The 24,443-nt window shown below is 47.5% G+C and overlaps 1 protein-coding gene across 1 annotated transcript in view; it reads left to right on the plus strand.

Moving 5' to 3' along the window:
- The first annotated feature begins 753 nt into the window (after positions 1-753).
- The window catches only part of LIMK2 (LIM domain kinase 2), a 456,718-nt gene continuing 433,028 nt past the window's right edge, over positions 754-24,443 (plus strand). The window contains exon 1 of the mRNA XM_069619797.1: positions 754-918. Within this exon, the coding sequence (XP_069475898.1) occupies positions 882-918 (37 nt within the window). The 5' untranslated portion in view covers positions 754-881. The remainder of the gene's footprint in view (positions 919-24,443) is intronic.

The following is a 24,443-nucleotide window of genomic DNA, read 5'->3' on the forward strand; positions in this document are numbered from 1 at the left end:
GCGTTTCCCGGCCGCGTCAGAGCGACCGGGAAGCCCGAACCAAGACGGACGTGTGTGTCTCAGTCCTTGGTGCCGGGGCTTGCGGCGATGCGCGCGGGGGGCGCCAGTCACCTCCAACAGTGCTGGTACACATGTGTCTATCTAAAAGACAGATTTAAGCAGCTTTTGCTGCTAGGAAGCAGATCTCACCTCTAATACTTCCACCCACCTCAGAATGAAGGTGCTGGAAAAACTGGAGTGGAGAATATCAGCTTTCCACACTACATTTAGCATAAGCTCTCAATCAGGCCCAAAGTCTACTCCGCTCCTACACAGTTTTTGATGGAAGCCCCTCCCCCGCCATATGAAGCTTGCCCCTCCGCCCCACGTAGTTTCGTCTTCTTTTTGTCGTTGATTCGGTGGCCAGCTAAAATCGAGCAAAGACGCCTTGTCTTGTTTACGGTGTTTTCTATAGGGTCACCCTCAGTTCAGCAGCAAGTGTAACATAGTAACCGTCTGCCTGTCCTTAACATGGCTGCTACCGCAACCCATGGCGGCCCATGGATGTCGGGAAAGCGCACAGCAAAGAGGGAGGCAGGCAGGCACGGCACATGGTAGGCGTGGTTTTGCCCAAAGGGAGCGTGTCCTCCATGGACAGGGGTGTGGCCCTCCACGAACAGGGGCGTGGCTCTCCACGAACAGGGGCGTGGCTCTCCACGGACAGGGGCGTGGTTTCGCGCGCCGTTCCCCCTCTCAGGTGTAGCCATGGTTTGAGCCTCACCGGGCTCCGTATTGGAATGTTGCCGCATGACGTCACGAGCCTCCCTGCAGCGGAGCGGAGGCACTGGATCTTGAGTCTGGACATGGTTCCAGTTGGAGAAAAGTTGCGCTGATCATCAAGAATGGAGGAGGCGAGCCCAGGGGCTGCGCCCGTGGCCGGTGAGGAGTGAGGAAGTGCCAGAGGGGAGGGAAGCTGCTAGTGTTGGATGGATGTCTGGGAAAGGGATGGCCAGGGAAGCGCGCGCGGCAGTAAACCAAGCCCTGGGCATCTCATGGGGAGGTGTTGGGGAAGTTTCATCGTTTCAACAGTGCTGCTTTAGTCACGGTGCACTTCTCCAGGTTTATTTCCTTCTCCTGGTCCATGTTTGTATCCTTCGCCCCCTTTCCTGGAAGAGTTCTCCTGCCTCTGGACGAGTCCAGCCACTGCCTCTGCCCTTTCTACCAATTCAATGCCAGTGTGATATGTCCCCTTTGCTAAATCAAGCACCCCCTTCTTGCCTTACATCTCACCATCCCCTCTTCTTTAGATTAACAGTGCAACTCGCCTCCCCGTTTGCTGTGTCTTACTCCTTCTAGGTAGGCTACCTCCCGCGCCCATCACCTGTGGAGTACACGCACCCTACCCCGTCCCCGGCCCTATGCAGTGGCGTCGCCAGGGTGTACCCGGGCCCCTCCTCTGAAATCCTGTGCCCCCCTGGAGCACCTGCTACAGTGGCGGGGGACGGGAGGAAGGGAGGGCAAGACCGGGATATTTGTCAGTGGGTCACCTCCCCCTTTGGGCACTGCAATGAAGGTGCCCAACGGAAAAGGTGTCCTGCTGGCAGGACAGTGTGTGCTGAGCCATTCCTGCTCAGCATGCTCATTGCCAGCCATTCCTGCTCAGCATGCTCATTGCCCTGGCAGCAGGACACCTTCCCCTTTCCAAACGGGCCAGCACAATACCCGAAGAAGCTCCAGGCAGTAGAGGGGCTCTCACGTAGCTCTCTGTCAACAGAGCATTTCAATCTGAGCCATTAGCCACTGGTGGGAGGGGAGTAGAGAGGGGGACTACTAGCAGGGACTTTAGTCCCTTTAGAAATGGGAGGGAGTGATCAGAAGTGAGGTGGGTGCATAAAGTTGCATGCATGATTTATGAAATGGTAATGGCTTGAAAAACCGGAGGGGGATTTGTTAGGCTCGCGCCAATCTACATGATGCTATTGTGACTTTGCATGCAGGATGGTGAGAATAAAACAAAAGCCATATTCTTATTGCTGAACATATTTCTATGACAAGGTATATAGTGTATAATTAGTTTACTATGAAAGTATAGTTTGATATATGGCATTTATAATGCCCCTATACACAAGTGTTTCAAGGTGCGACGAGGCAAGGGCGGGGAAAACAGAGGGAGGACAGACAAAGCAATCCTACTAGGCCAGGTGACATTGAGATTGCGCAAGTGCGGCGGGAAAGGGGAGGGGACTATGCAGTACATAGGATAACAGTGAAATAAATAAGGACAATAAATAAGTGTGGCCAGCTGGTGGCAAGTGCAAGGAAACGTGCAGACATCAGGTGTCAAGTGCTAGTAGGGTCTGTAGGGATACAGAACCGTCCCTCAGTGCAACAGTTGTCAGGGGGGCAGTGCAGGTGTGCAACTGGTGGGGAGGGGACCTGGGCCCGAGATCAGAGGGTAGCCGGGTAACCAGTGCAGTTAGCAAAACCTTAATAAATATCTATATCAACTAAACCTGGGACGATGGGCTCAGTTGCTTAAATTGTCCACATCCCGGTTTCACCATTTAACCGAAGTGTGTGATCCTGGGCAAATCATTTATCACACGTGTCCTATCTGCAGCTCTGTAAGTGATTCACTTCATAGCTTATGTTAATATATCATGCTGTCATTTAAAAAAAGCCTAATGACTATAGAGTTGCTCTATATATAATAATAGTGCAATTCAGGTATTTTGCACCACACAGTTATTTGCCACTTGGCTTACTTATGGCAACTTAAGTCGCTTCCATGTGCCTCCAAATATCAAAGACTGATGATGCTCCTTGCGATGTATTACTTCTGTAGGTGCAGTCCATATGCAAATGAGATTTGCATGTATTTTGCCCCAAAGCGCCTGCACACATCTCTAATGAATGAGTGTCCTGCATCTTTAATGATTCTAGAGTTTTATTTTTTGTGTTGTGTCCTAACTTTCACATTTGCAGGTCTTTTGCCTAGCCTGTTTTTTCTTTCTTCTGGTCTGAAAGGGACACGCTGCCCTGGAGACATCAGAGTGGCTCCATCTCTGTAGAAGACACTGCTTTAAAGGATCATATCTTGTCGCTGGTTGACCGCTGTCATAGCGCACACACTGTGCTCTTCTAGTTCACATGCCCGCCTGGATATTCTCAGTGCTTTTGCCACATTTGCACTATAAAATGTCCACACAAAGGCACTGCTGAGAAAGGAACCCACAGCCCCAATTGAGATCTGCACAGACCTTCCAGAAAAGCACCTGCAGCCAGATAAGGCATTGCGAACCGTGGGTATTGATGGCACACTTGTGAAAGGCCCCCTCCAGCAGATGCGATCGGGACCCGATAAGGACACTATCATTTCAAAGTGCATTACCAGCCAATGGCTACTGGCAACATCTGAGCAAATTTCCCACGGGGGGTGTGGGTGTGTGTGTGTGTGTGTGTGTCTGTCTGTGTGTTATACCGATTATATATTTTCAATATAGGAGACAATATCGTTAACATCAAGATATATAGAAGAGAATTGCTTGCTGTATAAATGCGTGGTTTGTATCTACCCCGACACTTTGGACTACTTTGTCCACGTCAATTTAGGAAAAGCATACACATTGCCCTTTTATAGGGGGGGCCCCCTACTTTTGTCTGTGGCCCCCTCAATGGGATTCCTGGAGACGCCACTGCCCCTGTGCCATCCACCCCACCCTCTTTAGCTCCCATCTGCTGCATTTTCCCTTCCTTCTCAGCCCTGGGTCTGAATCCCAAAGTTCGTCAAACGAATGCTTTATTGGTCTGGCAAGTTGAAAACGAGTGTTGCCAAAGTAAACAGCGTGGACTATTTAGTTACTTCTTTCTGTCCATTGTGTCTACGTGCATTTCCACAGGTATGTTGAATGCCTTGAAGTCGTTTCCCTTTCCCATCTAAATCTTCCCTTTTGGTGTTCACGTGACCCCCCACTTCTTCTCTCACTGTGCTCTGGAGGATCCTATCTGGTAATACAAGCGGGCGTTATAAAACACTGCATACATTTTAAACATGTGCGTGAATGCTAGTGACAGCCTGGGACCTTAGTTTCGGGCTTCGGCTGGTACTTCCCGACATTTAGCAGAGGGCTGATCTCTCCTGTTTCCTCATGAAGTCTTCCTTTTCATCGCAGAATATGAGCATGTGTGAAACAGTGTCGTGAATAGCTCTGCGGTCCGTGCACCGCAGTAGCACGTGTTACCAATTCCACCTCTTCCATGTCGCTGCTGGCAGATGCTGGCATTTCTGGGCGCATGGTTGGCACCTCGTCTGCAGCTTTGTTTATGGCCGCTCAGTTTTTATTTAGGAATCCTTTGTCTGTGGTTGGCATTTTCGTCAACATTGAGTCAAGCTGCCAATCTGAAGCATCCTGCAAGTGTCGGTGGCAGCCCTGCTTATTCCGTCTCCCTGTTACGTCTCTTGGCATGATATATGATTGGTTATTTATATGTAAGTGTTCTTTAGGGCTTTTTGACACTTGTGAGCGATGCCCTTTTCGGAGTACACTTTCTCATGGTATTTCTCTTGACAGATGGTCATGATGGGCGGTGTCATTGATCAACGATCTGATATATACTGCTAAGGAATGGTGCACGCATTGCCCTGCACCTTTAAGCCCCACACAAGCCAATGTATTCTGTGCATTTGCACGGAGTGCTGGTGCATACATATTCCGATCTTTTGAGGGTTCGGTCAGGGCCGGCCCGGCATTGGGGCAGGGCTGGCTGGGCGACCGCCAGGGCCTCCCCGAGGGAGCCATTAGCCCCCCCCCCGCCAACTTGGGGGAGTCTTTCAAGTGCTCCCACGAGCTGGCGTAGTGGGAAAAGGCGCGGCAGGCGCCCTTTTGTTATTAAATGCGCCCTCTGCGGCGGGACGCATTTAATAACAATAGGGTGCTGATTTGCATCAGCACCCTATTCACAAGGCGGTTTTCGTTGGAATGGGCCCTCATGCATTAGCAGGGGGCATCCTATTCCAGTGAGTAACTCCCTGTGAGGCGCCGGAGCAAGGAGGTAGAATACAAAATGCAGCGCATCCTGCCACCCTACACCCCCCGCCCCGCCTCCTGTTGACCAGGGGCTCCAATTCGCCCAGAGCGCTGCTGCAGCGAAGGCCGGCCCGGGGTCCGGTAGTGCCTGGTAGCAAATGCCGTTCTAGTCACGCTACTTGATGTGTAAGTGGAATTTAATTCTGCCTTCTTGGATTTCCGGCAGTGTGAATGAATCTCCTCAGTTACGCTCTGCCCCTAATGTTTGAACTCTTCTGCGTGTATATGAGTTGTCTGCAGTGCTGGAAATGGGAAACTTTTATTAGGCTACTCTCTTCTTGGAGGAGCGGGACCAAGGGGCGTGGTCCCAGGCCAGGTCCCACAATACAATATCTCTTCATAGAACCCAATCCTGGTGATTTGCATAAAAGCAAAGAGCAGTATGGGAACATCAGTATGTCCAGAATTTTAGATTTGAAACATTGTTTTATTGTGATTCAGTAAGAAACCCTTTTGAGCGAATAATGAAAGTTGGGGTCTGCAGTTTTAATTGGTCGCACTACTCACCCTAAGGAAAACATGCCTCTACATTGCAGGACATATATACCAGTCTGGACACCTACACGTATCTGAGGCTTTGGCTGTTTGTTTTCAGTTGCCCCAGCTGAGTCTACTGAAAGTGTTGTGTTTGTTGAAACGTTGGTTGCTCGTGCATGTGATAACTCAGCTTCAGGACAGATGTTGCAGGGAGTAGTATCCTGTTCTCAAGCAGAGTTGTCGGGCAACTTGCGTTTTTCATCGGCAGACCGGGTCAGACCACAGGGTGGCAAGACATATTTTGCTGGAGCACCGCTCGGTCTGTTCTGTCGGCTCTTGCCCATTCCCTGCGCTGGTTGTCTGTTTACAAAGTCGGAGTTGCAGGATTTATGTGGGTTTTTTATCTCGCTTTGCTTAGTTTTGGGACATTGGCAAGTTTCAGCATTCGTTTTAAAATTGGATTGGAGCATAGTTCTGCAACCTTTGTCTCTCCACATGCTTTGGACTACAACTCTCACCTCTAGTTGGCAGATGAGGGCTTGTGGGAGTTGTAGTCCAAAACAAATGGAAAGCAGACTGCTGAATTAGATTCTGTTCAATCAGGAAGGAATATGAATATAGGGGTATCCACTTGAGCACAGATCTTGTCCACTCTGTTCAAATCCTTCATGTATTAAATCTTTTAACACACTGCGGCCACGGCTGCCATAAGGTCAGATTTCTTTGGCAGATTTGCTCACGAGCCCTCCTTTTTAAGCGCTGGCTCTTTTTGGCATCTACTTATGAGTGGTTCTCAAATGTCCTCAATCATTGCGCTGATTCATTGTTTGATTTCAGTCCATGAATCGATTTTATAATATATTTGGATTGATTTTGAAGCATTTATGTTTATATGTTTATGAATTTTTGTATTGTGAAAAGTTTGAACAGATTATACCACAATAAAAAAAGACTAAACATTTATTTTGTAGTTCTTTTTTTTCCTTTTTATGAAATGCAGTCATTTTGTTTTTTTTTCGGTTCGCCTTGAAAAATTCCAGTTTCAAGAACCAGTCAATTCTAAGCCAATCCTTCTGTGACCATGTGCCAAGTATATGGAACGTATTTCCCTCTGTACTGTGTTGCACTAACCTGCAAAGAAGTGAACATGCTGTTGTTCAAGAGCTTGCTTATAAATGCCACCAAAACTGCCTCCTATGTTTACCTCTCCTTCATACAGATCTGCCACTTGAGCATGTACCTGCATCCTCTACTCAACCCCCCTTCTCCCCATCCACGTTCATTTTCTTTTCTCTTATCATTGCAACCTGACATACAGAAATGTCACCCAGCCTATTTACCCTGTATCGCTCTGCCATCCGCTTCGGTATTCTTTGCTAGAATTCCACCTCGCACTCCATTGGCCACACATGACCTTATGATGCATTAACCCTCTCCCATTTCCTACCCAGTTTATCTCTAATCTACCTCATTCAATGCCTCGTTCTGTTCCAGCTATAGCCTTTCCTCATGGCCTATTTCCAAGACCAACCCATATCCCTGTCTCCACCACATACTTATGGCTTCACTGCTACAATGCTCTCCACTTCCTCCCATCCTCCTTACATCCGTCTCATTCCACACACACCGCTTCCCATCCAGTGATGGGCATGCAGCGAGCACACCCAGATTTTCATCTATCCTTTTCTCTGCTACATGTTACTCGAACATTGATAGCATGTCCATCCTCAGTAGCTTCCTTTCCCCTTCATTATCTCCACCTTTTCACCTCTCTTGTTAAACAGTAATTATATAGTGCCTCCTTAGTATTTATATTGGCCTAAGCCTATTCACACTACACGGAAAACCGCGTTGCAAAGTTCCGATTTTTGAGTTAACTTCGCCGCCATTTTAAGATTCATCTGCCATTTTGATTTTCACTTGTGTGTTCTATGTTCTAAAATGGTGGCGTATGTTTTCGACTTGCAGCCAAGCCATCCGACCTCTGAGTTCTGTTAATGTTCGCCTGATAGCCTCACTGTGCAAAGTTGAATTTAGAAATGTCCCTGATAGCCTCACTGTGCAAAGTTGAATTTAGAAATGTCCCTGTGCAAAGTTGAATTTAGAATTGTGCCAAGAATCCTCCCTGTCCAAAGTTGAATTTAGAATGTAGAAGTGTGCCTGATATCCCCTCTGTGTAAAGTTGAATTTAGAAGTGTGCCCAATAGCGTGCCCTACTTGAATTTAGACGTATGCTGAATAAGCCTCTATGTGCAAAGTTGAATTTAGAAGTGTCCCTGATGGCCTCACTGTACAAAGTTGAATGTAGAGGTCTCCCTGATAGCCTCACTGTGCAAATGTGCAAAGTTGAATTTAGAAGTGTCCCTGATGGCGTGCCCTAGTTGAACTGACTAGTGTCCCAAATAAAATAAACAAACAAACAATAGTCTCTCTGTTCATAGTTTAATTTGGAGGTGCGCCTAATGGCGTGCCCAGGCTGAATTTAGAAGCGTGCCTAATAAGCATCTCTGTGCTAAGTTGAATCTAGAAGTGTGCCAAGTATCCTCTCTGTACAAAGTTGAATTTAGAACATTGAAGAACATGTAACCCATCACCACGCTTACTCTCTTCTTTACACCACCATTCAACTAGAACACATAGATACTATGACACCATTCGGTATAACTGTTCTCATACCAACATCTGCCGCATACTCCCCATCACTCTGTCTAAACACTGCTGGTTACACACCCCCAGCCAGGCGTTCTCCTCAGGCCTAACGCAGCCACAGTCGGCCTGGATAAATCCTGCCAGAACAAACACATACTCTTGATATCTCAACCACCACACCTACCGCTAAGAAGCAGCTATTATACGAATACCACATCAGCTGCACACATATCCAGTGCTCACACGCACCTTTGACTCTCTCTACTGACCTGAACTTCGGTTCCAAAGGGCGTTCAACCTACCAGCGCCTTCAGGCCATACCAATGGTATATAAGGCGCTATATAAATGAAAGTAACATAACATAACATATCATTGAGGGCCCATGTGTTTTTTGTGGAAGAGAACACTGTTTGAACAAGAAGCTCATAGATGGGGAGAAGCGGTAGGTTGGGCAGTCTTGCGAGTGCCTTGCAATGGAAGACACAGAATGAGCAAATGCACTAGGTGATTTTAGGGGTGGGGTAGAACATGAACTGGAGACCACATACATACCCATTGGGTTAGAACTGCTGCTACTCTGAAGCAAGCAGGGAAAGTCCAAGTAGAGCGTGAGGTTGAACTAGTAGGAGAAATATGAATATACAGGTGCAATGACTGATGGTTTGAGGAGCAAAGGGGTCAACCAACGATTTCGATGTTTGGCTATAGGAGGTGAGAAGTAGGGAGGGTGAGGAGGGCAGCGATGATGACATGGAGCATTGAGTTCTCAGGGGGGGGTATATGGCAGAGAGGGTGTGGGAGATGGATCAGGGCGAAGAGGCAGCATAAGTGAAGTTTGCTGGTGTGAGTCTAGGAAAGAAATGAGGTTGAAGTAGTTGGCAGCATCCAAAGTCTTGGTGAGTGCCGAGAGTGACTCCTGGCAAGAGGTTAAGAGGGGAGGGAAGTGAGATGTATGTCACAGTTGTATGCACATGTTGGTCTTGAGCTGGTGTTTGATCAGTGATCTAGGGCTGGCAGGTGCGAAGGTGGGAGTTTGGTACTAGTTTTTGAATGGGACGCCGAGATCCAGATTAAATTAAAGGCCTGCTGAATGGAAGAAGCTTGAGGTTTATATGGAGCAGACTGTGGATCTGACTTGGTTCAAGTGGGGAGTGAAAGGAAGCGCCCCCAATTCAGCACGATCCTCCCCGCAATGAGAGACAATAAGGGACTCTCCCGTAGTGGGAATAAGACCAAGACAGAGTGCGGGTGAGCGTAAGTGGGAGTTTATCCAAGGATAAGGCATGCAAAGAACTCTGCAACCTACGAGAGCGCTCTGCCTGACAATAGCAAAGACAGGCGTATTTCTAATACAAAAAACGTCATCAACACCTAAACACTATAGGGGGCACAAGTCAATTGGGATTGGGTGGTGTCGACTAACTATAGGTGTTGCTGGCGCGGGGTTGGTCTTGGCGGGACGACGTCACTGGTCAGCCTCATGGGTTGGGTTGGGCCTGGCAGGCCGGCTTGAGGTCATCCATGCGGTGTTGATGTGCTGGGGCAGCCTGTGACAATAACGAATACCTTTCCTGTCTCATTTGCCCTAGGCCATGCACACTACAGTTATTCAGAAAATGACATTTACGTTCATTAATAAATCGCTTCACCAGCTTATCTTATAAAATAAACACAACACATGAGGAATGCACCTCGTGAGAGGTCTGGTGGTTGTCGGTTGGGGTGAGATTTACCTGTGTCTTATTGACCGGTATTTTAGGTCACGGGACGGGGCTCTGGGACCTGGGCCGAGTGATACATGTCTGTCTGCTGCGTTAGAAGTTATTATATAGATGGGTCTCTGTGTCTTGTCCCAATGATGGGGGTCGTCCTTACACGGGGTCAGGATTCTTGGGGGGGTTCGTGGGGATTTATGAGAGGGTGCTGGTAGATCAGTGGGTTCATCCGTGGGTTTATTACCGTGCTGTAAATAACACAGGTGGCGGGCTGTGGCCTTGGTTGCGGCGCCGGGGCCTCTGACTCTCTGAAGTAACGCCAGCTTGGTTGGGGGAGGTGAGGGAGCGCAGCACAAGTCTTAGCTTTTTTATCTGGCAGGCTTGGTGGGGTGGGAGAGGGAATGACCTTGCATATACTCACAAAGGTATTTTCCTCGTGCGTTGCTGATCAGTGAATGCAGAAGTTTTATACTGTTCTGCCTTATTTTAACGTTATTCAGACACACATATATATATATATATATTTCATTTTCGTTACACATTTCTTTAATACAGTCGGTTCCAGTACCTTTTCATTACCTAACATTATGTTCACTACATTGTGTGCGTATTGTATGTACATTAGACGTTATACGAGGGATATCTAGGTTATGGCCTACAGAGATTGATGCTCGCCGCTTTGGGTGATTCAAAACATATATGAGTTCAAGTTTCTACATACTATTGAAAAACACTTTTACAAATAGAGGTTACACGTTTGGTCAACATCTTTCTCCGTGGTTATAGCAGCATTAGTCCAGACCTGGAGGGATATCATATAACGTTACATTTTTATGGTTCGTTCACATTTTAAACAGAGGTAGTTCATTAATACCAATACTTGAACTATTTTCTACCGTCTTCAGATAGTGATGCTTCAGCTTTTTTCCCCGTTGCCCCGGCCTTGCGGTCCGGGTCATACGGGGTGCAATATCACATTGTTACTAATATAATGTTGCCGTGTTGGCATCTCGGGTTTAGCTCATCTCCGACTTTCTCATGGGAACGCGCTCGCAGCGGATCTGCCAGGGCTGCTGAGGCGGCAGAGATGCATGAAAGGCCCTCCAAAGGTGGGGGCCTCGTTACAGTGTGCTGAACTCACACCATGTTTGCTGTGCACGATGGCGTCTAGGCCTAACTTAAGTTTCGGTAAATGCAAAGACAGGGTGCGTGTGGGCAATGTCGTCGGCGGGTGAACCCCCCTCCACCTGGGCCCGGGTGGCATGAGGGTGCTCCCACCGAGCCATGGTCCTCACCTGGGGAGGGAGCTGTAGGTGAGGAGGGCCTCGTGGCCATTCCTCCCCTACATTTCCCCCCTTTCGTTACTTAAAGTAACGAATTTCTTTAGCTCTTCTAATCTTCTACATTCTTGTTCTTCTAACACTGCACCATCCCATGCAGGGGTTCCTTTTATAGGCATCCATGCTCTGCACACCCCCCTTAAGCTCTCACCTCTCCTAGCATACTCGTCTGGTGTACATGTCAAATATATACAGTCGCCGGTCTCTTCCAGATCTACCCAGACCTCCTCATACCATTCCAGTTCTACGTCTCGTGGTTCTTTAATCGTGGTGTGCCATAGCTTATCTACTATGTACTTGTCACGGCACATAGGCACTAACTGGTACCTGGGGGTGTTGTCTGTTCCTGTCTGCACATGTACTTCTTGTGTTGCTTTAATTGTACCACCGGAGTTGCCCATTGTCACCATCATCATTGCACCGTTAGGGACTGCATTAGCACAACATCGGAGGCCCACCTGGCACAGGCAGAACATCACAAGGATGATCACCACTATTGGTATCAGGAACTTCATTGTCACTCCAAGCCATGAGGGAACCCAAGAGAAGATATTGTCGAACCACGAGCTATCCTCAGCTCCACCTTCCATTTTCATCTTCTCGCCCAGGTTATGTACTGCTTCAATAACGTGGGACAGGGACCCATTTTCTGCGTCTTCGGAAGGTACGAACGTGCAGCATGCACTTCCTATTTTTCGGCAAACACCTCCATCGATTGCTGTTAACAGGTCTAGAACATACCTGTTTTGCATGGTCATTAATCGCAGAGCTCGTAGTTCCACCTTTATTATGTTAAACCCTTCTTCAGTGTCATTGGCCAACTGGATCAGTTCCCACCGTGTGATCTGGAGCCATTTTGCATTTGCTCTTGCTTGGACACTTGATACTAGTGAAGCAAAGAATGTTTCCACGGAGCTGAACAGGCGATACTTGTCTGGGATCTGTGCCAATAAATCAGATGATGCTTGTGATATGTAGTTCGAGGCTCGCTTGTTCCTTGAGAGCTCTTCTCCTTTCCCTCCGGAGGACAGGACATAAAGGTGCGCTTGTGTAGTTGGAGACGCTGCATTCTGGTTCAAGCCTTCGTTCATCGTGTTACTTCTGTCAATATGGCTTTCGGGAATCACCATTAGTGTTGAATGCAAAGTGGCCATTGAGCAGCTACCACTCCATGATTGGGGAAGGTGCAGGTACGCCTTGTTCCCGCATACCCAGTAGGTGTCCATTAGTGCTGCTGTTCCTTTTTTCATATCTGGGATGGTGAGAGTTTTGTTACAGTTCTTGTTCGTTCCTATTGCCATTTTTCCTTCTCCCTTGAAACATAGTTCGTTTTGTATTTCACTTTGTAGCTTAAAGGGTTTTTCCATCGCTGTTACCCATGTTAATTTAGGGATGTGTTCTTTCCATATTGGCAAGCACGTTCTTTCCATCCACCGCAACTTTTCCGGTTGAACACCCTTCAGTGCTTCTGCCTTGCACAGCACTTCTTCGTCTTTCCATTTGCTTTCGGAAAACAGTGTCCCTTGTATTGCAAAGAAAGGTTCTTTAAGGCAGATCACTCCAGACGCTTGCGAATAGCACGTTTTGTTGTTCTGTACCATTCTGAAAGAGACATCGTGTGCTTGGAAAGTGTTCTTTATTCTACACAGCGTGAGATGAAGGAGACATTGGGCATCCACAATAGGCAATTCTCGTGGCAACAATACTTTAGGTGTGCCTGATGCATGGGGGATAAGTGAGCAGACATAACAGCTCTCATTGGTTGTTTGTTTAGCTGTTGTGCTCATATCTGCATACCATTTATTTGCTTGGTGAGGGTGTCGTGGGTCTTCCATTTTGTCTAACCCTAGCCCATAATACTCATCATACCCTTTTCCACCAGTCTCTCTTCTCCGCCTACTTTTCTCCCTTCTTCTGTACCTTCTCGTTATAGGAGGTGAAGAACCAGGCCCCCCTTCCTCCCTCCCACCCCCCTTTTCTAATTCTTCATATAGGGACTTGTGTTCTGTCATCATAATCACTTTTCCATCCTCATTAATAAACAAGAGATCGTTGTTTGAAATTGGGGCGGGAGGGATCGTGTGGTTGTTGTATGTTCCAGGTTGGGACATTGTGTCATTATCTACATTTTTGGTTCTCCATTGTGAGAGGACAGCAGTGGGTGGTGTAGTATAGTATCCCCACACAAAGTGTGATCCATCCCAGATCAAGAAATCACCTTCTTTGATACCTACAGTCGGAATTGTTTTCGTTCCAGGAGCAAGGGTGGTGTTGTTCCCCCCTCCCCCCTCGTTCATCTCGGTAGAGATGAACGCTATAATCCAGTGTAACACCAGACAAAACATTGAGATGAAGAACACGATAGCACACATTGATAAACCACATTCAAATGAATATGTTAATCTAGCCACTAACATTTCTCTAACCCTAACATATCTATTAGTTGCAGGCTGCCCATTCGATGCCATGATAAATCCTGTTTGAGACACAAAAGTTCATTAAATACAAACATGTAAGCATTTCCACATTGTAACGTTTCGGTGATAAAATATAGGGTTGGGTGAGGAAGGGGGTTTGTTGACAGACAAGGTAGCTTTCAGTCAATATTATTCGTACCTTACTATATATATATATAAATAATAAAAAACATGACATTTTTAAAAACAACAATAATAAAAAACATCTTAAAGAGTACAGGAAGGGAAAAAAGAACCCCACGCAAAACTTTCAAAAATTGTAAAAAGAAAATTTACATATACATGTGTACATGTTTTAGTCCAGGACATTTGTTGCGCGCTAATTGTGTTCACTGTTCATCTCATGAAGCACACAAAATCCCAATCATTCATTCCGCACAACTTCATCGTCCGCTGTTGCCTGTGCCTCATCCTGCACCTCACTCTCCGCAGCGCTGTAAGCTTTACGTACATCTGTCAAATGCACCCAATATCGCAGGCCCTTAACCTTTACTGCTGTAGGCGTGCAAAACACTACCTCATAGGGGCCATGGAAGCGTGGTGCGTTCCACCTCCGCACAAAACTTCTAACATATATAAGGTCACCAGGCATTAGCTGTAGTGGTTTTTCAGGCAAACCGTTTGGTTCAGTCGCGTTCCCCTCCTCTCTTGTCGAGGGGGGGGCTAGTTGCTTTGAAATTACGCGCGCTGCCCGTGTCAATTTTCGCAGGTATTCTGTGAACTCCTCCCCCAATATAGCTGCGCTTCTGTGTGCATCAGAACGCTCACGGAGAGGCGAATGCGCTGTGTGCATTCTTCTTCCCGTGACGATCTCGTGCGGGGACAAATGGTGATCCTTACTTGGCTGGTTTCGTAGTTCAAACAAGGCCAAAGGCAGGCAGTACATCCAAGTCTTTTTAAGGGAAAAACAAAGTTTTGATAATCTGCTTTTTAACAGGCCGTTTATCTTTTCTACGACGCCATTACTTTGAGGATGATAAATCGAACATAATTTGTGCTTTATTCCCAATAATGTAGTCACTTCTTTAAAGAGTTCATTAACAAAATGCGTCCCGTTATCTGAGCGAATAACGTCGCAAATTCCCCAGCGCGGAAACACTTCCCGCACTAGGAACTTCGCTGCGCCCTTCGCGTCAGGGCGGGCACAAGGGCCTGCCTCCACCCACCTCGAAAATGGACATACAACCACAATCATGTATCGAGCCCCGTTACACCTTTCTCCCATGTCTACATAATCAATGTGGAGCTCTCTGAATGGGCCACTTGGTTTTGGTATCGTACCCCTTAGTGTACGCAATGTCATACCTGAGTTGTAAATTTGACATGTCGTGCATTCTAGAGCTAACCTTGTGACGTGTTCCTGGAGGCAAGGTGTAAACCAATCTTCTTGTATCTCTGCCATTATGTGTTTCTTTGTGTTGTGTGCAGGAAAGTGTAATTGTTGAAATGCTATTTCTAACAGCGTGATTGGCATTACCACTTTTCCTGAACTCTCTTGTCGCCACAATAAATCAGTCGGTGATTTGCTGCATCCTCTCTTAGTCCACAGCAATTTTTCCTCTGCACTAGCTCCCTCTTGCAGCTCTATTATCTCCTGTGTGGACATCATGTTGTATCCTGTGGGGACTTCTTGGCTTGCTGTGTGGTGCAACATGTACTCTCCTATTTCACCTTTTTGTAGATATGAAGCTGCTTTGGCAGCGGCGTCTGCTGCCGCGTTCCCCAAAGATATAAAATCTGTATTTGCGGTATGAGCTTGACATTTTACGATGGCCACTGCCGTGGGGTCTTGCAGGGCCTCAATCAGTTCTTTCAATAATTCTGCATGCTGGACTGGCGTTCCGTCTGCTCGCCGAAACCCTCTCCGCCCCCACCGGGCCAACCCACCGTGAACTGTTGTTGTCATGTATGCTGAGTCTGTATATATGGTCACTGCGCACCCCTTGGCGGCATGTAATGCTTCTATTAGCGCTATTAGTTCTGCTGCTTGCGCTGAATAGTGTGATGGGAGGCGGTGTTGTACTAGTATCTCATATTCATCTTCCTCTAATCGTACCACTGCCATACCCACATGCTTTTCTCCTGTCTCCATGTCGATTGATGCTGACCCGTCCACAAAATACACCTCACCCTCGGTCAGGGCATTTTCAAAAATCACTTGATCCTTACTTTCGTCACCTGTGTACGTGGCGCAGTTGTGGTTTTGCATGTCCTCTATGGTGCATGCCTCTGTGATGAATGTGGCTGGGTTCACTGTTTTACATCTTACTATATGGATGTTAGCGCTGGACAGTATTATCTCATATGCTGTGGCGCGTTGTGTTGTCAATGTGCTCTTTGTTCGCTCTAATATTGCAAAAAGTGAGTGTTCCACAAACAGTGTCACCGGGCAGCCCATTACTATCGTGGCACTTTTTTCAATTGCGAACGCGGCTGCAGCTAGGGATTGCTCGCAGGCGAAATGACCTTGCATTACTGCGTCTAGGGTGCCGCTGTAGTAAGCTAGTGGTTTGTGCCCTAAGGATGTTTTCTGTGTCAGTACTGCTGTCATCAATGTTCCTTTGCAGTGTGAAAATAAGAAGAATTCGCGCCCATAATCTGGGTTTGCTAGTACTGGAGCGCTTGATATCAGCTCTTTTAGTGAGTTAAATGCTGTGTTCATCACCTCTGTCCATTCTATGTGTTTGTGTTCTTGTTGTGCTTCTTTCAGTGCCTGTAGCAGGGGCCTTGTGTACGCCGCATAGTCCAATATCCATGCTCGGCAATAGTTACACATACCCAGAAATTTCTGCATCTCTTTTACTGTTTTGGGCTCCCCAATTGTTCTAATCGCCTGTGCCCTGTCTGGTATAATTCGCTTGCCATCCTTTGATATCAACTGACCCAAGTATAGGACCTCCGTCAGACAGTATTGTAACTTCCCCTTGTCCACCTTGTACCCCTTATTTGCCAATAATGTCAAGAGTGTTATCGAGTCCTGTCTGCATTCTTCCTCAGCCTGTGCACAAACCAATAAATCATCAACGTACTGAATCACTGTGCTTTCTACAGACAAATTCCCCAGATCTTCATGTAGTACCCTGTTAAATATGCTTGGGCTCTCGCAATATCCTTGTGGTAGTCTGCAGTGTTCGAACCTCCTTCCTCCCAATGTAAATGCTGTCAAGTACCTGCTCTCTTCTGCCAAGGGAATCGAAAAGAATGCATTTTTTAAGTCAATTACTGTGAAGTGTGATGCTATTTTTGGAATGTTGCACAGTATTGTCGCCGGGTTCGGGACTAAAGGGAACTCCTTCATTACCACATCGTTCAATGGGCGTAAATCTTGTATCATCCTCCATGAACCCCCCTTCGCTTTTTTGATTGGGTAAATGCATGTGTTGCATGGGGAGTTTGAGGGCACTATTATACCCTGTGCTAGTAGTGCTTCTATTGTCTCTCTGATCCCTTCTTCTGCTTCTCGCGACAGTGGATATTGTTTCACCCGGGGTAGTATTGCTCCTTGTTTTACTTTTATCACCACAGGCTGAACTTCATGTAGCAACCCTACATCGTGGGGGCCATTAGTCCATAAGTTAGCGGGTACTGAACTCATGTCTTTATCAAAAAATGTATGCGGTGCTCCTACTACCGCCATTAGTTCAACTTTAGTTTGTCTGGCTGTAACTACGATGTCGCAGGGCATTGCCAGTTCCATCACTACTTCACCATCTCCCTCAGTGTCAGAAAATAGCTCCTCGTCCGAGAGCTCTCTCAGGGGGATATTTGCATTTGTACACAATACTGTCCGCCACTCACACCCTTCCATGTCAATACCAATCACGCATATTCTGTTTGCTGATACATGTATTGCATGCAAATCCAATGATAGTACTTCCCCAAGAGCAGTGTCAGGGCTTGCTATGGGACGAAAAAGGAATTCTGCTGGTATTCTCCACTCCACCCTTTTTAGTTCTGGTACTATGAGAGCCAATGTTCTCATGCCTTCAACAAACATCTCCTCATTTCTTGGTACCCCTCTGATCTCTTTTATTATTGTGTGGCCGTGTATTACTGCTAATATACGGAGGGGGCATATGCCTGGCGTTGAACATACGATGCCGCTCCCTGTGAATGATATGGTCATGTTTAGTTTGCTCAAGAGATCTCTCCCCAGTAAGTTGATGGGAGAGTTTTCATAGTACAGTAAGGGTGCTTTCACTGTTTTACCCCCCACTGTCACATCCAATACCTCTGTGTAAGGAACTTCAATTACAGCCCCAGAGAACCCCTGCGTCTCTAACGTTCTATTAGATAACGGGAACCGGCCCTCTCTAATGCATGATTTCTCCGCTCCCGAATCCACCATGAATATGAATTGCTTGTCTCCTATCTGCGCTCCTATCAATGGTTCCTCTGATGCATTGTGGGTCGTAGACAGTACTGGACACGCAAGTGCTCTCTGTGGGCTGTCCTATGCGGGGTGTCTCATTGCCCCCCCTTGATCGAAAATATTCCCCGAAACTACTGACACTCCACTGTAAGGTGCGGGGGCTGGTGCCCCATTAGCTCCTGTGGCGAAAGTATTACCAGGCGTGTAGTGCACATTGTCATTATTCTGTGGGCTGGTTTGTGTTCGGTATTGATGTCCGTGTAGTTGTGCGTTACTCCTTTGTACTACATTGTCTGGTTGCTGGTATTGTCCCATGGGGAGGCCGTAGGGGCTTCCTGGATGGGGGTGTCCGTACTGTTCTATCTCTTGGAAACCGTTGTTTTGTCTGCTCCTACATTCCCTTGAGTAATGCCCCCATCTCCCACAATTCCAACAGCTCCCCTGTGGACCTCTGGGACCCTGCCACCCATTTCCTCCCATTCCTCCATACCCTTGTCCTCCTCTTCGCCCCCTGTACCCACCTCTTCCTCCTCTTGGGGCCCACTCTTGCCACGTTGGACCTCCGTTCTGCTCCTGCTCTGTCCACTGTCGTTGCCCTTGTCCTGCCCAATTCGCTGCTATTCTTCCTTGTATTGCTATTTGCCCCTCCTCTCCTTCCTCTCCCTCCCGTATGAGTGGGAGTCCCGCTACCGCTGCTGCGACCTTCACCAATTTTGATTGCACCAACTTCGCCTCGTCCGCCAACCTTTTCTGTGCTACTTCCCTCTCTCTTTCTTTGATCCGTTTACAATGGTGTACTATTATGCTTTGGATCTCCGGCCAGCCTTTTGCCTCAACACCTGCTATTTTATCTAGTGCCTTTTGCACTTCCTTTGGGAGCCCTCTTTTAATGATGAAGTAAAATAGAGACGTGGATTGGTGCCAGGGCGTACCCGTTTCCGCTCTCCACATCTCCTGCACCCGGAGAATGTAATCCATAGCGTCCTCCCCATCATTCATGGTACATTGCATTACTGACTGCAGATCAGGGGTATCCGGGAAGGTTTCCCGCAGTGCGTCCCACACCCTTGCTCGCACGGTGTTAAAAGAAGCCCCATCATGGCGATCACACTCCAAAGTTACAGCTGGAAAACCCGCTTTAGCCCACACTCTGTCTGCCTGATCCCCTACTGCGGACACTAGTAGGCTTTTCACATCGCCTACTGCCAGCGGTATACCCGCGGTATGTTTCTCAAATGCATATATCCACTTGCTTGCCCCTCCTGACAGCTGTGGTAGTAATTTCATTAAGTTAGCCTTGTCCATCTGAGCCCACGGTATATAGTTCGGCCTCCCACCTCCCCTGTGGAGTAATGGTAGTTGTAATTTCCCTTTTGCCGTTGCAGCTTCCTTTTCCTTAGTCACTGCTGACTCTAATGACGCCATCTTCCCCACCCTATTTCTTAGTCGTCCTATCCATTCATCCTCTATAGTCCCCAGTGAACATGCCCCATCTAGCTCCTCGCCTTCTCCTCCTACTGCCATGCTCAATCTATCACTCTCATCCCCCCCTCCTCTGACATCACATAACAAATCCTCTCTGATCCCTCTCTCTCGCGAGACATCACCAATGCTTCCTTCTGCTGTCCCTACTTCTATTATCCTGGTCGGTTCTTCCTCAATTCTGAACAGTATTTCCCCCTTTTTCCATCCTTCCTCAATTTGTCTACTTTCGCTCGACGCTCTAGACGTGCGTCCAGATTGTGTGGGGGCGCACGCTGTGCGTTCACATATGTCTTTTATTCTTGAGAGCTCATCTCGTGCCACTGTAAGCCTCGACTCTAAGTCACTCGTTAACTTCTCTATGTCCACTCTCTGTGTGCCTCCCTGGGTGCGCTCTCTGGTGTTTTCGTATGGTGGGGGTGCAGTTGGTCTTTGTGGCGTGCTGGTTGAAGGGGGAGGCACATAAATCGGGTCGCTATATCCTGCTGCAGGGGCTGGTTTAGGTAATATTGGGTACAACATAACCACTTCCGCAGGCTGTTCTGTACTTAACTGTTCCTTTTCCTCTCGCGGGATCATTAGTGGATTGTCTGTGGTGGAGGGTAAATCAATATTTGGAGCTGGAGCTTTGGGTGGGGGTACTTCCTCAAACAATCTCCAAAGATCTAATATCTCCTTCCTGTTCTGCCATTGTTTTCCCTTATACTTAAGGCGAATACATGTACATACCATATCAAGAACGCTTTTGTCAAAAGACCCTCCTTCTGGCCAAATCTGGGGCAACCCCTCCCCTTTCAATTCTGTTAACCATTGATCATGATATTTATTTATGCGTTCAGCATATCCCGGCAAGCTCTTGCAAATGTGTGACAAGGGAGTTTCAGCCCCCATCCTTTAAATCGCTAGCGCTACCACGTTCGCTTTCGTTACCTTTTATTAGCTGTAAATATGCGTATGTATTCCTTTATGGCACAGACAAGAGCGGACCTCTTAAAATTATCACCCACCGTTATTCACTGCACAAATCTCTTCTCACTCACCATATCTCATCTCCTTCCCATTCCCAGGCACTCTTATGTGATCTCACTTGTAATTGATCAAGTACTGGTTATGGCCACACTCTCTGACACCACCTCGCGGCCACCCGTTCGTCTCTCACACTCGTACGGTGCGCGCACCCTTCACAATGCTTTCCACTCACACTCTTTGTCTTTCTCCTCCCTTTCCTCCCTAACCAGCTGTCCCTGTTTTCCTGCTAAGGTTACTGTGTTCACGTCTGTACGTGCCACTACTGAGTCCCCGCTTTTTAAGATGTTCTAACTTCTTTATACCCTTCTCATTTTCGCCCCCTACCCCGTGGAAATGGAAAAAGAAGAAATAGAGAGAGAGAGCACAATCACTAAAAAATATTCCCGGTGTCTCCTTTTGCTAGACACCAATAACTTATTTCTCACTTCTTCATATATTCCCAGTACTAGTCTAGATAGCACTATGCGGCGCCGCCTTCCACCCCCTCTCGGAGCTAGGTTTCCGTCACTTCTACCACGTCACTTATTTCTTACTCCTAATGGCCATATGCAAAAGAAAGAATAAAGAAAATTTCAAGACCCGTCTGTAGTAGACCCCCGATATTCTTCTCCTCTACCTGTCCCCGTTCTGTTATTCCCAATTCCCTTTCTTTTCCCCTTGACGATCACTCGCACTCGGTACTCACGTGCCCGTCTTGAACCGATACTCTCCGAAACTGGGTCCGTCCAGGCGGCGTCACCGGTAACTCAACGGTCAGCCCCTGGCTCCGGCGAGCGGCACTCAAAGGGGATTTTTTTCCAATCGGGATCCCGTACCCTTTCTCATTGAGTGCGCACTTCTTATTGTGCCGGTCGCCGTTGGCGGGCGGCCTCCCGGAGACGGCTCACCGTGCGTATCCCTTCTCGACCGGAGATTCTCGTGCCACAAGGGGGTCGTTTAAGAAGGAGTTAGGAAAAATAGTTTGGAGATATCACGCTATCGGGGTCACCACTGAAAGGAAGCGCCCCCAATTCAGCACGATCCTCCCCGCAATGAGAGACAATAAGGGACTCTCCCGTAGTGGGAATAAGACCAAGACAGAGTGCGGGTGAGCGTAAGTGGGAGTTTATCCAAGGATAAGGCATGCAAAGAACTCTGCAACCTACGAGAGCGCTCTGCCTGACAATAGCAAAGACAGGCGTATTTCTAATACAAAAAACGTCATCAACACCTAAACACTATAGGGGGCACAAGTCAATTGGGATTGGGTGGTGTCGACTAACTATAGGTGTTGCTGGCGCGGGGTTGGTCTTGGCGGGACGACGTCACTGGTCAGCCTCATGGGTTGGGTTGGGCCTGGCAGGCCGGCTTGAGGTCATCCATGCGGTGTTGATGTGCTGGGGCAGCCTGTGACAATAACGAATACCTTTCCTGTCTCATTTGCCCTAGGCCATGCACACTACAGTTATTCAGAAAATGACATTTACGTTCATTAATAAATCGCTTCACCAGCTTATCTTATAAAATAAACACAACACATGAGGAATGCACCTCGTGAGAGGTCTGGTGGTTGTCGGTTGGGGTGAGATTTACCTGTGTCTTATTGACCGGTATTTTAGGTCACGGGACGGGGCTCTGGGACCTGGGCCGAGTGATGCATGTCTGTCTGCTGCGTTAGAAGTTATTATATAGATGGGTCTCTGTGTCTTGTCCCAATGATGGGGGTCGTCCTTACACGGGGTCAGGATTCTTGGGGGGGTTCGTGGGGATTTATGAGAGGGTGCTGGTAGATCAGTGGGTTCATCCGTGGGTTTATTACCGTGCTGTAAATAACACAGGTGGCGGGCTGTGGCCTTGGTTGCGGCGCCGGGGCCTCTGACTCTCTGAAGTAACGCCAGCTTGGTTGGGGGAGGTGAGGGAGCGCAGCACAAGTCTTAGCTTTTTTATCTGGCAGGCTTGGTGGGGTGGGAGAGGGAATGACCTTGCATATACTCACAAAGGTATTTTCCTCGTGCGTTGCTGATCAGTGAATGCAGAAGTTTTATACTGTTCTGCCTTATTTTAACGTTATTCAGACACACATATATATATATATATATATTTCATTTTCGTTACACATTTCTTTAATACAGTCGGTTCCAGTACCTTTTCATTACCTAACATTATGTTCACTACATTGTGTGCGTATTGTATGTACATTAGACGTTATACGAGGGATATCTAGGTTATGGCCTACAGAGATTGATGCTCGCCGCTTTGGGTGATTCAAAACATATATGAGTTCAAGTTTCTACATACTATTGAAAAACACTTTTACAAATAGAGGTTACACGTTTGGTCAACATCTTTCTCCGTGGTTATAGCAGCATTAGTCCAGACCTGGAGGGATATCATATAACGTTACATTTTTATGGTTCGTTCACATTTTAAACAGAGGTAGTTCATTAATACCAATACTTGAACTATTTTCTACCGTCTTCAGATAGTGATGCTTCAGCTTTTTTCCCCGTTGCCCCGGCCTTGCGGTCCGGGTCATACGGGGTGCAATATCACATTGTTACTAATATAATGTTGCCGTGTTGGCATCTCGGGTTTAGCTCATCTCCGACTTTCTCATGGGAACGCGCTCGCAGCGGATCTGCCAGGGCTGCTGAGGCGGCAGAGATGCATGAAAGGCCCTCCAAAGGTGGGGGCCTCGTTACAGTGTGCTGAACTCACACCATGTTTGCTGTGCACGATGGCGTCTAGGCCTAACTTAAGTTTCGGTAAATGCAAAGACAGGGTGCGTGTGGGCAATGTCGTCGGCGGGTGAACCCCCCTCCACCTGGGCCCGGGTGGCATGAGGGTGCTCCCACCGAGCCATGGTCCTCACCTGGGGAGGGAGCTGTAGGTGAGGAGGGCCTCGTGGCCATTCCTCCCCTACAGGAGCCAGGGAGTCATGTTAAACCTTTTTGTTTGAGAATAGAAGTAGTTGGGAGAAGAGGAGTAGCAGAGATGTTGAAGTAAAGGAGGGAGTGGTCCGATAGGGAAAAGGTCAATAGTCGCAGCCATTCAGATAAGCGCAGTACAAGCAGTTTTTTTTCTATGCGATCTCAATGTTACTTGGCCTAGTAAGATCGTTGTCTCTGTCTTCCCTCTGTTCCCCCTCCCTTGCCTCGTCGTGCCCTTGAAACACTTGGTATAGGCACGTTACAAATGCCAGATCATATCATACCTATAAACGAGCAATTCCGCCCAAAAATATAGGTTGTAAAAATACTCCAAACAAAGACTAGGAAACATAGGCGCGTTCTCCCCCTGCTTCCACCCTCGCAAATGTTTGGATCAACGTTACCTGCAAAGCAGTGCTGCAGGAAGGAGTTTTACCATTATTACTGCTTGGTTTGAGGTAGTACATGCATCTTTTAATTTGCATGAATCGCTAGGAGAGTTATGTTTTGGTGTTGAAGTATATTTTTACTCTCCTGAAAAACATGCAGTTGGAAATGGGGATTACTTTCAAGCCAAACTTCAAGAAAGTGGGAGCAGTGATCTGACTAGAACTCCTACGCAGGGCGCAGCACCAAGTGAAACCCCCCCCCCCCTTCAGACCACTGGGAAATTAAATACTCCCACTTCAAATGCTTATCTGGAGTGCTGATTAATCGGGCTTAATGTTCTATGGGAGGAAGATAGTAAAACGGAGTCAAGAGGAATGCCTTGAGTGTGAATATGTAGATTGTGGAGAGTGTAGCAAGGGATGGTGCAAGCACAATATTTCCAGAAGGTTGAAGTCGGTGATGGGAACAAGCGGGGCATTAGTACAACGGGGTCAAGAAGGGGGATAAGGTCAGGAGTATTAGGGTTTGTGGGGGCC

This window comes from Ambystoma mexicanum, chromosome 10, assembly GCF_040938575.1.
Source record: "Ambystoma mexicanum isolate Mex_15411 chromosome 10, UKY_AmexF1_1, whole genome shotgun sequence".
NCBI lineage: Eukaryota > Metazoa > Chordata > Amphibia > Caudata > Ambystomatidae > Ambystoma > Ambystoma mexicanum.